Source organism: Trichosurus vulpecula, chromosome 5 (genome assembly GCF_011100635.1).
Source record: "Trichosurus vulpecula isolate mTriVul1 chromosome 5, mTriVul1.pri, whole genome shotgun sequence".
Classification (NCBI taxonomy): Eukaryota; Metazoa; Chordata; class Mammalia; order Diprotodontia; family Phalangeridae; genus Trichosurus; species Trichosurus vulpecula.
In genome coordinates this window covers 74,011,926-74,028,134 of record NC_050577.1, presented here as the reverse complement: position 1 = coordinate 74,028,134, position 16,209 = coordinate 74,011,926, and the positions used below count along the sequence as shown (strand labels likewise).

The 16,209-nt window shown below is 35.2% G+C and overlaps 1 protein-coding gene across 2 annotated transcripts in view; it reads left to right on the top strand.

The window, feature by feature from the left end:
- CUL2 (cullin 2) overlaps positions 1 to 15,981 on the top strand; it is a 120,898-nt gene extending 104,917 nt beyond the window's left edge. Inside the window, exons 17-21 of one of the 2 annotated variants that reach the window (XM_036760021.1) lie at positions 2,623 to 2,689; positions 8,184 to 8,386; positions 11,408 to 11,509; positions 13,961 to 14,077; positions 14,947 to 15,981. In XM_036760021.1, the coding sequence (XP_036615916.1) occupies positions 2,623 to 2,689; positions 8,184 to 8,386; positions 11,408 to 11,509; positions 13,961 to 14,077; positions 14,947 to 15,078 (621 nt within the window). In that variant the 3' untranslated portion in view covers positions 15,079 to 15,981. The remainder of the gene's footprint in view (positions 1 to 2,622; positions 2,690 to 8,183; positions 8,387 to 11,407; positions 11,510 to 13,960; positions 14,078 to 14,946) is intronic. The other variant, XM_036760022.1, reaches the window with a different exon arrangement.
- The last annotated feature ends 228 nt before the right edge of the window (positions 15,982 to 16,209 follow it).

Genomic DNA, 16,209 nt, shown 5'->3' with positions numbered 1-16,209 from the left:
TTCATTCAGGTAGAAGAGTTCATTGCAGATGGTTGGATTTTCTTTTTTGAGGAACGTTGTTGACTTACTTCCTTTATAAAAATGGAGTATATCCAAGACCATGATAAATTGTACACTCAGCAATGCCATGTGATTTACAATGCCAGGTGTAAGTCGGTTTTCAAATATGATATTTTTGATGTCCAAAGGGAAAGGATACTCCTAATTAAAAATACTAAGAAAAAACACTCCTAAGGGCATTCATGGATGCCATTAGAGAAGTTTAAATAGATGGTGAGAGTACAGCCTGGTACTGTTCTTAGATTTGACAAAGAGAGGAAATAAAGGCAGGAATCTCAAGCCTTCTCATGGACTGAGCCTAGGGCCGCAAACATGCCCCTAGTTTTGTGCTCATCTGTTAAATTTGCGAGTTTTTTTTTTCTTTAAGGATTTATCTCACCATTACTAGATTACAGTTAGAACTATAAAATTATTCTTCACATAGTACCATATTTACTTGTAAATCTGTTCCTCACATAATACTGCATTTATTTATAAATCTAATATTTTTTTGCAGGTGTTCTTAAACTGGAGTTTGTGAACTTTAAAAAAAAAATGTTAACTGTATTTCAGAGTAATTGGTTTCCTTTAGAATTTCTATATATTTTGATTTATGCATTTAAAAGGTTATTCTGAGAAGAGTTCCATAGTCTTCAGTAAATTGACAAAGAGAAAGAAAGTTAGGAATTCCTGCTTTAGAGTTTGTCAATTTTTTTGATTCATGTATATATGAGTTTTGTTTTTAAACTTGAAAGAAAGTTTTAGCATAATTTTCATTAATGAAAATTTATCGAATACCTAATTTATTAAGAGCACTGTGCTTGGTCCAGTGAAACGGAGATTATACTGCGTGATAGGTGGCTTCAGGGGAGTTACAGCATATGTTTTAAACCTCCTTTTTCTCATTTAAATAATTTTTGAAGACAATGTTTTAAAATTGTCTTAAATTGGACTTTTGATAAAGATAAAGATAAAAATATGTTCATTTACAACATTTAAAACTGTTGATGGTATGGTCAGCTCAAGAGTTTCAAAGGTTACAGTTTCATCGGGACCCCTGGACACTTCTTAATGTGTCATAGACAGAGTCTTGGGCAGTTTTGCAATTACATGAGCTAGTGACTGAAAGCCAATAGTCTTTGTGGCATACATTTTCCATTTGTTGTAGGGTGGGTGGGGTAGGCATGTCAGTTGTTGACTGAGGGTAGGAGATGGTAAGAGATGGCTAATGCTGCCTCAGCCACAGCATTCGGGGCCTGAAGGGATTTGGGCTGCACACTTCCATTGCGTGGTTGACTTACCGCTAAACACTTGTTAGTAGTTCATGAATAAGATTGGAAGGGAAAGCACACAGCTGACCATGCGAGTAGAATTTCTCATTGGCAGGAGAAAGTAGGATTCGGCAAGGAGCAGTCTGAGGAGAATTTGTAAGCTTGGTGTTCTGAATTCTTGGAACAGGCAATTTATTCATGTTTCTATAATGCTTTTTTGAAAGTGTAGATAGATACTTAGCAAGCTGTAGGTAATAGAGATTCCTAGGCTTACATATAGGCCTTTTTTCATTGTTCTTTGTATATGGAAATGTTCTTTTGAGAAATATGCTTAAGTGTGGATAGTGATGTCTGGATTTGGTTCAAGAATAAGTATAGGACTGGTATGTAGATTGCATTCATCATGTTATTCATGTTTAAGCAATATTGATTATATTTAAATGTAACAACAAAATCATGATTTCTTGATTTGCAGTGAAATAGCAAAGGTAAAATTTTGTTTTCGGAAGTTACATTTCTATTTCATATGGATTATTACGTGTCATCTCATTTTAAAAAATTATGCTTGTATGTTTTTAATAAGAAATATTTAAAATGTAATTTTTAATTTGAAATCTACATTCATCCACTATTAAAGTTGGTCTTTAACTTTAGGGATCTGTGATTTCAATTGGTTTGTGTACTTGATCCACTGATGAAAATGATAATCTCTCTGTGCCTTAATAGATGGTTGTTATTAGTTGTCCTCCACTCCCAGAAAAAGTTATGCCAATCTTTCAGCAAAAGACAAAGAATCTGTTACCCACACTTATAGTCTTTCCAGCTTGATAAAACATGCCAGAGTTTATGCTACATTGACATTGCCTTCAAGAACCCGGTGTCACTTCTACACTTCTACATGATATGGTATCAGAATAGGCCTTTATTCAAGGATAAGATTGGTAATTCAAAATCATTTTAAAATGGGGATTGTAAAAGGAAGTATTCTGAAGCATTGGTTACCTTTTAAAAGTGATTTACTTCAATATAGTACTGTGAAAAGCAAGGTGTTACCTTACAAGTGATGCCAACTGTAGAAATAAACATATGTAACCTTTTTAATTGTATTGATTTGTATGTTATTTCTTAAGCACTTTAAAGTCTGAGTTGAAATATTTAAAATTTTATTCAATTTGTGGAAATCATTGACTATTAGTTTCTGAATTGAAGGAATAACAAATTTTAAGATACTAATAGCAGAATAAGAATAAACTTTTTATATCTGTAACTTACAGTCCCTAAAATTCATTTGAAACTTTATTTTGTTTTACAGTTTGAATTATTTTACAGTCAGCATTTCAGTGGAAGAAAGCTTACATGGTTACATTATCTTTGTACAGGTAAAGTACAAATTATTTCTGACATAACAAACTCAAAGAATCTCTGAATTGGAAGGGTCCTCAGAGGCCAGTTGGTCCAGCCTGTACCTGGGTATCTGTTACAACATCCCCAAGTTGTCCTACAAGCTTTACCTGAATACCTCTGGAGAGAGGCATCTCATTCTCCTTTTGGATAGCTCTGATTATTAAGTTTTTCTTTACTGCTACCCTAAATCTGGCTCTTAGAAACTTCTACCCATTGTTCTTATCTCTACTTTCTGGAGCCAAATTGCGTGTGTCTTATCCTTACCCTTCAGATACTTAAAGATAGCTTAGGTCCCCCCTTAAGTCTTCTATCATCATACCAAACATTGCCACTTCTTTCGCCACTCCCTGTTACATTATGATCTGAAGTCCTTTCACACCCCAGGTTCATAGTCCTCTGGACAGACTCCAGCTTATCATTATCCGTTCCTAAATTCTTCTTGTAAACTATAATATATATAAATGGTTTTTATCAAGAGTTTTTCCTAGATATTATCTTCAGCCAATTAATTGCCCATGATTTTGGTGTATGTAGAAACTATTCACACTTGTAGAGTGATGTTTTCGTATCTAATTATACTATCCAGCTTTTTCCTTCAATTATCATTTAAAATTTAATTCCTTTCAATGAACAGAAATCTATTTTCTCTCTCACCTCTTCTCCCTTATAACTAACTAAACCTTTATAACAAATATTCAAATTTAATCAAAACAAATCCCCACATTTTTCAGGTCCAGATATCTATATCTCAGTCAGTACTTTCAATCCATTCTGAGGGGTTTCCCTGTCAATTATATGTCAGTTTGTCAGTAGTGAAATTGAAGTATAAATATAGTCAGCAAGAATTTTAAAAATAACTGGTGTGCCAGGCACCAGGCTCAGCACTAGGGATACAAAGAAAGGCCACAAGCAGCCCTGCCTTCAAGGAACTTAAAGCCTTGTAGGGATGAGATAGGGACAGGCTCTCTGATCTCATCAGTGTTGGGAACCCCCTCTACTAAAGCCATATTTTTCTGTGCCTATAGCCTTGGAGAGTGGCTGAGAGCAGGGATGGCAGACCGCAGTAGATGTGGGACACTAACCCATTGTGAGGGTCTGGCCATTGATTTAGAGAACCACGCGTTAACATCACTTATGTTCTGTTGTATTTTTATTTGTTTTGTAAAATGTTTCCCAATTAAATTTTAATCTGATTTCAGCCTTGTTGCACACAGTGTGTGTTTAACAACTGTGCCCTAGAGTGTGAATGTCCCAGGATCACACAGCCTGTGATTGCCAGAGGAGGCCCTTGGACCGAGGTCTTCCTAGTTCTGAGGCCAGTGGTCTACATACCGAAGCACCTCACTGTGGCCCTCTATGCAATGTCACAAGTGCCAACTGTCTTGTCCTCTGCCCTTCCTGAAGCCTATAAAAAGAAGTGCAATATCTGAATTGCCCACTAGGTGGTACTCTCCTTAAACCAACAACCCAAGCGGCCACTTTAGCTCCTAAAGGCTTCCATATCCTACTTGGCTGCCAGAGGGCATTTGCCTGCTTCTTGATACTCAACTGTTCAAACCCATACCAGCTGCGTTCAGTTACCTAGGGGAAGAAATGGATATTATTCAACATATAAACACTTTGGAATGTATCTTCAATAGTTGTAAAGCTGTAACTAGCCTTTCCTTTCTGGTCATGTTCACTAATCACCCAACTCCTTCCCCCTCCCAACCCCCCAACACGTACATTGACCAGACACAGTTACCTAACATATTCTGGCAACATAGACTATTGAACATAGCAGAAGTAGAAGGAAAACAAAATTAAGCATTCCTACATGGAGCCATCCACACTACCAACCATCTTTCTGTTTCCCGATTGCCCTCTCAGATCTTCAGTTGTGGTCAGAGTATTTTTTGAATAACCTGTGCCTATACGTCCTGGAAAGGGAATGAAGAGAGCTGTTTGTATCCCAGACCCCAGCCACAGTTCACAGGCTAGGGGAGAATCAGTGAAAGGAAGCAGCCTTTTTGGGCTACTCACCAGCCCTGCTGTGTTCATGGTAGCAACCAGTGGCTGTTATCCTGGTATATAGACATGATTTCATTGGATCCTGAGCATAACCCCAGGATGTAGGTTCAGCAAGGTTAAAGGCTATGCCAAGGGCCAACCTGTGAGTGTCTGAAGCAAGACTCAAACTTGGGTCTTCCAGATTCCAAGTACATCAGTCTACTCCCCCTACTCTGTAACTGCTGTTACTCCCTTGCCATATGTTAGGTACATGTAAAAGTTTTACCTCTTTTTTTTTTTAACCCTAAAAGTGTATGTGCAATTTCAACTACGTATGATATGATAATGGCTTGAAAAAGTGATTGTACCTTTCAGAAGTCCTTGGCTCTAGCTTTGGAAATAACAGAAATGGTTAAGCAACCACATACATTGCCATTAGCATATAGTTTACAGCAGGACCTACGCCCTCATTCCTTCTAGCCACCAGTGACATATATTAATTAATGCACTAATAGTAAATATTCACAGTAGCTGTGTGTTCATTTTCTGCTTCCCTCTCAAAACCCTCACCATGGGTTGTTCCACCTGTTCCTTGACTTTAGAATGCTCTTAACATTTTAGATAAAGTATATTTGCATATAGGTATTCAGTAATTTAAATTGAATTTAGTCTTATAGCACTAAATTATGGCAAACTGACAAGTATAAAGGCCAATATGAATTGGCTGAAATTTACATGGACAAGCTTTGCATTGGACATAGAGTCACATTCTTTAACTGTCTTTTTAAGGATGGAATGTATATAGGTATTATATTTTTATTAGATACAGTTACAGAAGTATTATAGTCTAGTTAATTACCATTGCACTAAATTTTTCATCATTGATACTGAAATGCCTGTGTCCTTGCCTTACTTGTATTGAAGGTATACAGTTCATTATTTCAATAATACATTTTGTGTTCTAATAATGTTTTATCTTTTATCCAAGAAGTTTAGGTGTTCCTGTTTGTGTAACACCTTGTGGAGTAGGCAGAGGATATGATTACTATTCCTATTAAGTGATCATTTAGGTGGCATTTCTTGTCTATGATTTCACACAAGTTTAATAAACATAAGTATTATTATTTTATTTCATTTTAAACTTGATCAAATATCTTGGAACTCCTCATTGTGATATTGGGAACTAAAACATAAAGAACTCAAGTGCCTGGTCTTGTGAATTTATGTTTTGACTTTTAATTCAGCATTTATTGAGCTATAATTATGTACAATATATTGTACTAAATGCTATGACAGCTACAATAACCTTAGATATTCTTATACTAACTCAGTATTTGACATGTTAAAAATCCATGAGGAAATTATGTGTAAGTTACATTGTTTGGAACATCAAAGCTTAGAGTCAAAGAGCAATAAATTTACATACTTGTTTAAGAAATCACCAGACATGGGGCAGCTAGGTAGCGCAGTGAGTAGAGCACTGGCCCTGAAGTCAGGGAGACGTGAGTTCAAATCTGGCCTCAGACACTTGTCATACTTACTAGCTGTGTGACCTTGGGCAAATCACTTAACCCCAATTGCCCAGCCTTCCCCCCTAAAAAAAAATCACCAGACGTATTGCATGCATACATCCTGTAATGATAAAAGCTTAACACAAAGACAAACCTCAGAGTAGTGAGTACTTTTTTGCATGGATATAGGAACCCCTTTAGATAATAATCAACTAGAAGTAGTTCAGAGTTCATCAGACTTGCTTTTTGTATGTAGTGTTATTTAATTTTGTTTTGTAACACAGTTCTAAATAAATTAGCTAGTGGTATGTGTTCTGAAAAGTCTTTTCTTAGTTCAGTCTAATAATCTGCTTTTCACTCCCTTGAGTGCAGTGTTTTGCTCTAACTCACTCGTGTTTTTAGCACTCAAAGAGAAGAAAAAATGCCTCAGTATTCTCATTACTGTTTTTCATTTGCACTAGGTTTGTTCTTGTTATGGACTTTATGGCTTCTAGTTTCAACATCTTTATTATAAGGAAAATAGGAGAGAGCAACAAACAGTTTTCAATACAGAGACTGAGAACAAAATTGTATTAGGAATCATCCATTAATTTGAAAGGGAAAGACAGAAAGAAAGGAGGATATAGACTTCCTCTTCTTTTCCTGTCATCAAATGGTATTGTGAGACTTCATGTATGCATAAGCTAGATACATAATATCCTTGCTGAGGTTGGGGGAAAAGGTCTAAACTCATATGCCAGCTTCAGATTCATTGGATGGCATTTACTTAAGGTTAGAGAACCCTAAAGTTAGTTCTTATTTTGAACCACTTGGGGGCACTGGAATAACTGTAGTTTACCAGTTTTTAAAACCACAGGTGAGAGTGATTGTTGTGACTTTGGTACATACTCCTGAGGCTGAGTTGGTTCCGAAGTACTTGAGGCCATGCTAGGATCCAAGGAACTTTTTTTTTTTTTTGGACACATCTAATCAATTGTAGGCTGCCCGTACAGATTCAGTGAGTTTGTGGTGAATCATAACAATACAGGCCCAGAATTGATCCTCCACAGGACCATAGATCTCAGAGATAATCTAATCCCACTGCCTAATTTTACAAGTGAGGGAATTGAGGCCATAGCTTTGGTGAAGTAATTTGCTAAAGGTCACACAGTGGCAGAGTTGGGATTTGAACTCGAATGCTCTGACTCCAAATCCATGGTTGTTCTATTCTGTCTTTTCTTGAGAACCCTCCATCTAGGTCACTGGAATTTTGAGGACCAGAATGGTACTTTGAGCTTGAGTTCAAACCTGTCATCACAGGGCATTGATAGCCCAAGAACTAGTCTGGGTCTGGGGATCATAAAGGGAAAAGACTTTTTGCATGTTTATGCCTTATCATTATTTTTTTTTTTTGCATTTGCCAAAATGAAAATCCTCAGATGAGATTTTGTTGTAACTTGTATGATTCTTCCTGATACTCAGGGCCCTCCCCAAATATCCCTGAGACATCTGTAATTAGTAGGAGGCTCTCATGGCCCCAGGTAACTCTCTAAAACTAAGTTACAGGACAGTTGCTGATCTGTATTGGAAGAAGGGGTTTCCCTATGTCCCTATTCCTATGTGATCATAGGTCTGGATCCTACTTATTTTCTCAAAGAAGTAATAATAAGAAAACCATCACTGATTTTTTTGAGGTGGCCCTGAGCAATACTTTTGATACTCCAAGGGATAGCCTGTGTAAATTGTTTGTTTATGGTAGAAAGCAAACTTTACATGTCACAAGAGAAAAGTGTAGTGTTTTATGAATTACTTTGAACTACTCTCTTGGAATGTTTGATGGTATCTACTATTTGATAATCCTTGGGGAAAAACATTCTGGTGGAACAACTTAGCCAAATCATTGTTTCAAGGGGAAATTATGAATTAGTACTCGGTTGATTTGGGACCACTTGCTACTTCATAACAGTGATCATTTTTATCCTAATTGCAGGTGAAGTTAAAATGAATTATTTGTCTAAACCCTATGTGGCCATGGTGACAACATACCAAATGGCAGTACTACTTGCTTTTAACAATAGTGAAACTGTCAGTTTCAAAGAGCTTCATGACATCACACAGATGAATGAAAAGGAATTGGCAAAAACTATCAAATCATTACTTGATGTGAAAATGATTAACCATGATTCAGAAAAGGTATGTAATATGATAATCAAATAACTTATTGATCTAGGTCACATTTGCCATTTATGTCTTTCTGGTCTTGTCTTTAAAAAAGCTGGAAAATTTGAGTTCTGCAAAGATATATACTAATTATTATTTCTTCATAATGTTTTATAAGCTTTATAGCATAATGCTTTAGTTTGCTCCCAAAGTGTTGATTAGCATTTGTACGTTTCATTAATATATTCATTTTACTTTGCATGCCTCTTTATTCTGTTATCTTATTGGTATTGAGTTATAAACTTTATTGATTTGCACATTTTAGGTACAGACTGATTGTTTTAGCCAAGACACTTCTTACAGGCATTCCTTTTTTGTAGTTAGCACAGTAAAAAATCAGTAAACCAAAATGTGCAATAATAATGACAATTACCAAAAAATACAGTAGTGAGTAAGAACGCTGGACTTGGACTCAAGAAGGTGTGAGTTAGAATTCTGGTTCAGACGTTTACTAGCTGTGTAAAACAAGGCAAATCACTTAGCCTCAGTTTCTTCATCGGTAAAATGGAGATAATAGCATCTGCCTCAAGGTTGTTGTAAGGACCAAATGAGATAATATATGTAAAGTACATTATAAACCTGGAGGCTTTATATAAATGCTAATTATTATATTCCAGTTAATTAAATTTTATAGACAATTGTATTAGCAAGGTAATAAATACAGCATTGATGATAATTGTGAATATGCCTATGTAGTTCTGTTTTGCAAAATATAAGAGACTTTTATAGAAAGTAGAAGAAGCAAAACATTTATTTAGGCATCAGAGGACTAGATGCCATAACCGTTAAGTCCAATCCATCATAGCAGCAGCCAGCTCCCAAAACCAGTAAGCCCACTTTATCATAACAGCAAAGAACTTAAAACACAGTATCAGCATGAAGCCTTGCTAGCCTATAACCTTCCACCCCCCTGCTGGGGCCTTGCCACCAACAATCACTCACAGCACACATCTGCTCTTTCCCTCAGCTCTAACTGCTCTCTCTTTACTTCCTCTTGGCTCTACCCTTTCCTGTTCCTGTCCTTCAGTAAGCTCCTCCCACCACATGTGACTTAGGCTTCCTGTGACATAAGCAGGTCACATGGTCTATTAATGGGTAGAAAAGATCTTCAAATCTAAATTGTTATTACAACAATTAGAGCATGACCAGAAATCTTCTGTACATTTCAAATTTTGTATACCTCTACTAAAAGCTTACCTTAGTATATCTTAATTCATATCTTATAATTTAAATGTCAGAGCAAAGTATTCTGTTAAATAAATCATATTTGCTGTTTAAAAGAAATTGCTTTTTTTTTAAGATGAGTGACCTTTTGATAAATATTTATCTTTTTTGTAAGAAAAATTCCTACTAAAGTTCTACATATATGTTCCCTTGTGGCATTGAGGTGTCTCAGGGTTCATAAAAATTATTTCATTTGAGCACAAACTCTAGGGATATATTACCATGCTGTAATGATCTTGATTATGCACCAAAATCAAAGACCATACAGCTTTTAGCCAAAGACCTTCCTAGATAAGTTTGGAGAGACTTATCACTTGAAAGTTGGCCAACAGATGATAAATTTGGGGGCACAACTACTTACAAAAAACATTTCCAAACCATTGTAATTTATGTGTGGAGCAGAAGTACCCACTCTGTTCTATAAAAAATTCACTTTATAGGCCAATTTTAATTTGTATTTCTAAGGATATAGGTTATGTTATATGGCAAACAGAGAAGATGGAGATGAACTGATATGTTTAAATAACTTGTAAGACATTTAGGTTGATAGTATAGCCTGAGACACCTTGTTCCCCCCTCAAAAAGTAAGTCTAAGTCTAGTATGATTGTGTCTCATAGCTTGGAAGGAAACGTAATACAAGTGCTCCATTTTTATGATAAAGTTAAAAGCTGAAAAATTAACTTTTCCCCTTGATGCATTTTACTAAGGTCCAGAATACTCTGATGGTAGTTTATATCAAATAATTATGCATCTCTAAATAGTACACATTCTGTAATTAGAATTTTATTTTCCATAATCATGCTGGAAAGTGACACTTAACAACTTTAACACAGTGTCAAATATTCTACACTACTTGAAATAAAGTTTACGTGAATTGTTTCTTTTAAGATGTTACATTATTACTGTTGCCTTGTAGTAGTATGTAAATATAGGATTTTTGCTTGCATATTAAGCATTTAAATATGATTCTGACAGTAGCTTGGCAGCACTTCTAGACTCTTAATGAGAAAATTCCATCTGCTAATGCTTGTTTTCCATTTTGGCAAAAGTTTTGCTGCATCAACTTGACTTTCTTGGACTTTAAAGGGCAATTGGCATTCTTAAATTGGTTTAATGACTTTCATCCGCGAAGCGATGGCTTGCTTCTGTGCTTAACCTGTTGGAAAAAATGTGATGGCTATCACAAGTGATAGGGACAGAGCATGAATGAAAAATTCACAATGGGAAGAACTAAATTACAGTTGAATGTGGTATTGAGTGCTTATGGGAGTATGGATGTACCCACATAGTGGTGATTATTACTTATAGATATTTCTTTATTTTAATTATTATTTAATATTTTTATGCAGTATTCAGAATGGTTGTGAAAAGAAAGTTTAGATCTTTGGTATTTAATGGTTTATGTGTATGAAGTGCCTGAAAAATATCTTCTACCTAAAATCTAAACACTGGTTTTAAATTCAGTAAAAATAAAATGAGAGAATCAGCTGAGGAGAAAATGAGTTTTAAGTTAAATCATTAAGGTATCTTGGACTATTAGTTTTAGCTTTTTTTTTTTTTAACGTAGCTTTATTTGTCAAACCCCTTAAATTGACACATAAGCACAAGAAAGAATAAACTAAATAGTTTGTTAAATTAAATAAGCTAAATAGAATTGTTAACTAAAGGGTTAAATAAATTTTATTTGGTGCTTAGTTATGTTTAATTTTTATGATTTTTACCATGATTTTCATATGGTAATATTATTTATGTCTTCTTTCGAAATACAGGAAGAAATAGATGCAGACTCTACTTTTTCATTAAATATGAACTTCAGCAGTAAAAGAACAAAATTTAAAATTACCACATCAATGCAAAAAGACACACCACAGGCAAGTATTTTTTAACTTTGCTCGAATTATCTATTAATGTTGGCTTTAACAAATGAAAATATAAATCATAATGCATAACGTTTTTTGATTTATACTCTAAAATTGATATGTTAAGCACATTTTTTCTGTACAGTTTATCATTATTAGCCTTATCATTTAAGTCAGGGCTATCCAACCTTAGGTTTTTATTGAAACAGTAGACTACATATTTTGATTTGCCATTTTAGTGAGAGCTCTGTGGTAGCTACACTTCGTTTACTAAAGCATTTATGTAAATTTCTGTGCTTGTAGGTGGGCTGCATAAATTGCACTGTGGCCTGCATTTTGGACAGCCCTGATTTAAGCTACAAGTGAGATACAGCTGTCTCTTTTGGTAATATAGTTTCAGAAAATATTGTCTGAAATAAATGGCTTGTTTTTTGTCACATTGAGTTTAAAAAATCCTCATCCTATACATTCTTCCAAGAAATTTTTGCATTTTTGGAAGAATAATTTCACAATTCATCTTTCTTATCTCTTAAACCACATGTAATTTTATGACTCAGTTCTTTCCAAAAAGAGTTGCCACCTTTTATATTATAAAAATCCTCTTTAATCTCTAGTAGCTACTTTTTCCTTTCTATAAAAGCATTTTTTTGAATTGCCATATGTAAAAATCCTCTGGTTTAGGCCCTAAAGACTTTAAAGATTACATTTTTTTTTCCATCCCAGTGATTCATGACATGTAGCTCATGAACAAGATGGTTGATATCTAAAGTGTTCAGAAAGCTCATGAGATCCCAGGGAGCTTGCCATTACCACTACTACTCCTACAGTGAGCATGTCGTCACATCTCACATGGCTACAAGGAAATGGAGTTCCGTTGTTATAGATGAGTGCTTCTCAAAAACAAGATCCTGCTTTTGGATTGTGATGAAACTGTCAGAGGGTCTTCTGACTGGTTTAGCCAGGTGGTGCAGTAGATACAGCACTGGAGCTGGAGTCAGGAAGATCTGAGTTGACATCTCTAACATGTACTAGCTGTGTGTCCCTAGCCAAATCACTCAAACTTCTCTCAGCCTCAGTCTCCTTTTCTAGAATGGGGATAGTAATGCTACCTACTTATGAGATAGAGGGAAAATTATGATCACAGTACTGACCTCCCAGGGTTTTGTGAGGATAAAATGAGATAATATTTGTAATGCATTTTGCAAACCTTAAAGCACTATATAAATGCTAGTTATTATTATCAATAACAACAATAATAACTTGCCACCACTTGGTGCCCTTCTTAATCCTCATTACAATGTGAATTCCTTGAGGGTAGGAACTGTTTTTGCTTTCCTTTGAATCTGAAGTGCTTAGCCCAGTGCCTGGCACATAGTAAGCACTTAATAAATGCTTGTTAATCCTTTCCTTTCTTCATGAACCATGACATGCTCTACTTTCAGAGAGAGTTGCAAAAGGGGCATATGTGGTGTGGTGTTCAGATGCTTTGTCCATTTTAGTGGGAAAAGGGAAAATGGGGTGTGAGGAGCATCTTTTAGAACTCCACTCATCTCTCCGTACATTCAGCCTCAACCCTAGTTCAGGACCTCTCATCTCTCACTAGGACTATTCTGTGAGCCTCTTGGTTTGTCTCCCTCTTTCCAGATGCTTCCCTCTCCAGTCTTTCCTCCACATAGCTGTCAAATGGATATTCCTAAAGTACAGATTGTACATTATTCCTTCGCTCAGTGATCTTCAAGGGTTTTTTATTGCCTCTGGGATAAAATGCAAACCCCTTAGCCTGACATTAAAAGCCCTCCACAAAGATTCCCATCTGCATTTCCATTCTTATTTCATATTAGACCCCTTCCCCTCTCTCCATTATAATCAAGCTACCCTCCAGCTCTTCTTCCTAACATTCCATCGCTCACCTCTGTACCTTTCTACAAGTGGTCTTCCCTATCCAGAAACACTCCCTTTTTATCTTTATCTTACAGATTTTCTGTATTCATTCAAAGAAGAATTTAGGTTCCATATGAGACCTTTCCTAATCTCCCCGCCCACTCAGCCCCCACATTATTAACACTTTCTCTCTTGAAATTATTTTAGATTTACTTGTTCATGCACATGTTATATCCCTCTAGCTGAATGTAAGCTCCCTGAGATCAGGAGCTATTCCATTTTCATCACTGTATCTCCAGTATAGTAGCTGTCACTTAGTGTGTGCTTAATAAATATTTGTTAAGTTGAATTGAATGGGGCCACTGGCAGGAAGTTGGAAAATTATTCTTCTGAGTAATAAAATACAGCCATTATCTATAGGCAATATTTTTTATAACTAGAGAACATGGCATTGGCAATTTGGGGAGGTGTGTAGTAACTATTCAATAATTATTATTCATTAAATTTTGAATTTTGAATTACGATTAAACATATATTGGAATATTTACATCTATTATCAACATTTTTTTCCTGATGACATAGGAGATGGAGCAGACCAGAAGTGCTGTAGATGAAGACAGGAAAATGTACCTCCAGGCTGCTATAGTCCGCATCATGAAAGCTCGAAAAGTGTTGCGGCATAATGCTCTTATTCAGGAGGTAAAGAAAAAATAGAAATGTGTAATATAAGATTATTGTAATATGCTAAATTCATTTTCAGTAATTGCTTGACTATAGTGTAATATGACTGAATCAGTTAGGTTTTCTTCTTTAAAATATTATTTGTCTCAGTAGCGTCATGAAATGTTTCATTATTAGCATCTTAATGAGAATAATCCTTTTTGTTCACGTATATTCACAAATGCTTATTCTGAATAATCAAGATTAGCTATACAATTGTCCTTGATCTCACCAAATTATATTGCATGGTCCTTTTTTGTCTGATTAATTATTTAAGGATGGTTAATACCATAAAGCATATTATACTAGGCCAAGTGCCAGATTTTTGTGATGGTCATTAATGATTTTTTTAATCCCACTTATCTCTTCCCCTTAATCCATCTTTTCAGTAGGTCTCTCTAATTCTTAACATCAAAATAACAAAATATTGCATTCGTAATCATTTTGGTTTTATTTACATGAAATATAATTTAGAATAAATTTCACATTTGTTTAAATATCTGTTTAGATGCTAGCGATTTTCTTAACTGAGGTATCAGAGTTACTATGACTGAACTCATAGCTATTTGTCTAAAATTAATACCCTAAACATGAAGAGGTGGGAACTAGTGAGAAGACAGGGCCACCCACTCCCATTATATTGCCTTCTAAACTTAAACTAATTGTTTATGTAAGAGGGTATTAAAAATAGGTTTAACTTTGTGCCGTTCATTTCTGAGGTGGATAGAAACAATGATTATTTGAAAATAAAGTGAGATTTTAACAATAAATTTTAAAAATTTGAGACACTATATGTTAATATGGCTAATTACTTACACTAACTTGAAATTTCCTTTTTTGTCCCATAGGTTATTAGTCAGTCAAGGGCTCGGTTTAACCCAAGCATTAGCATGATCAAGAAGTGCATTGAAGTTCTGATAGACAAACAGTACATTGAAAGAAGCCAAGCATCAGCAGATGAATATAGCTATGTGGCGTGATGATGCCAGCTGCCCTGCAGAAGATCATAGCAGTCACTATTTGGTGTGTTCCTGTGGGAAGAAGCAGGCTTGTGCCTCCATAGTTGGTCACTTGGCAGCCCCCCTGTTTTTCTGCTGTTTACAACATCACCAGTGCCACGTCATGAGCGTCAATGAAAATGCCTATAGATATTTCAAGCTCATGTCATTATGACATTTCTTAAAACTTTACTAAATGAATGAGTGAAGTATTGCTGAAATGTGGAAATTTGGTTGGGTACCATGCTTTTTTTTCTCCCTCACGTTTGCAGTTGATGTGTTTTTTTTAATGTATCTTAAAGGACATAAAGTAAAAACCTAAATATTGTAATATGACAGATAACCTAATAATTGTATCTACATTAAAATGACAAACATGATATTGCTGCTTGTCGAATAAAAAAAATAAAGAAATGGAATGCCTTTTTATCTTGATGACTGCCAGGTTGATTATGGATTAATGTATAAATGCCCGTGATCCTAAAGAGTATTTAATATAATATCATTATATTTAAATCATTTAGGTCACTTCTACTATATGTTCAGACTCCATCATAAAAAGAAAATCCCAGATTTCCAATTCATAGGTGTTAAAGTATATGTTTTGTTTTAATTGATTAGAACACTTAAGAAAAGCATTTGGTGAAGTTAATTTTATTATTAAATATATACATATATGTATTATACATGCATGTGAGAAATATTTTTAGAATCAAAATTAGGCAGCTCTGAATTAAGGGGCTATAATCTCCTCAGGAGGATCTGGTGATGTCTAAAATCACAGAACCAAAGCTTGAGTGGTTTAGGTCCTCACCACAGTGTGGCAGAGACAGATTCCATTTGTTTAAGTGCTTTTGTGTTCATAAAGATCAATATTAATACAAATCCATACCTTTATTCTGCTTTTCTTTTTACCTTCTATTCTCCTCACCTGCTTAACGTTCTTACAACCTACATTTCCCTTCTTCCTTTACCACCTCCTTGGCATAAGTTCAGTCTCATATTTCATGGGTGTGTTTAGGATACGTGACATACAGAGCCTTTTCATTTTCTAATATGCTGTGTCATGTTTTAATACCAAATACCACTTTTATGTCAGGACATGAATTTCAG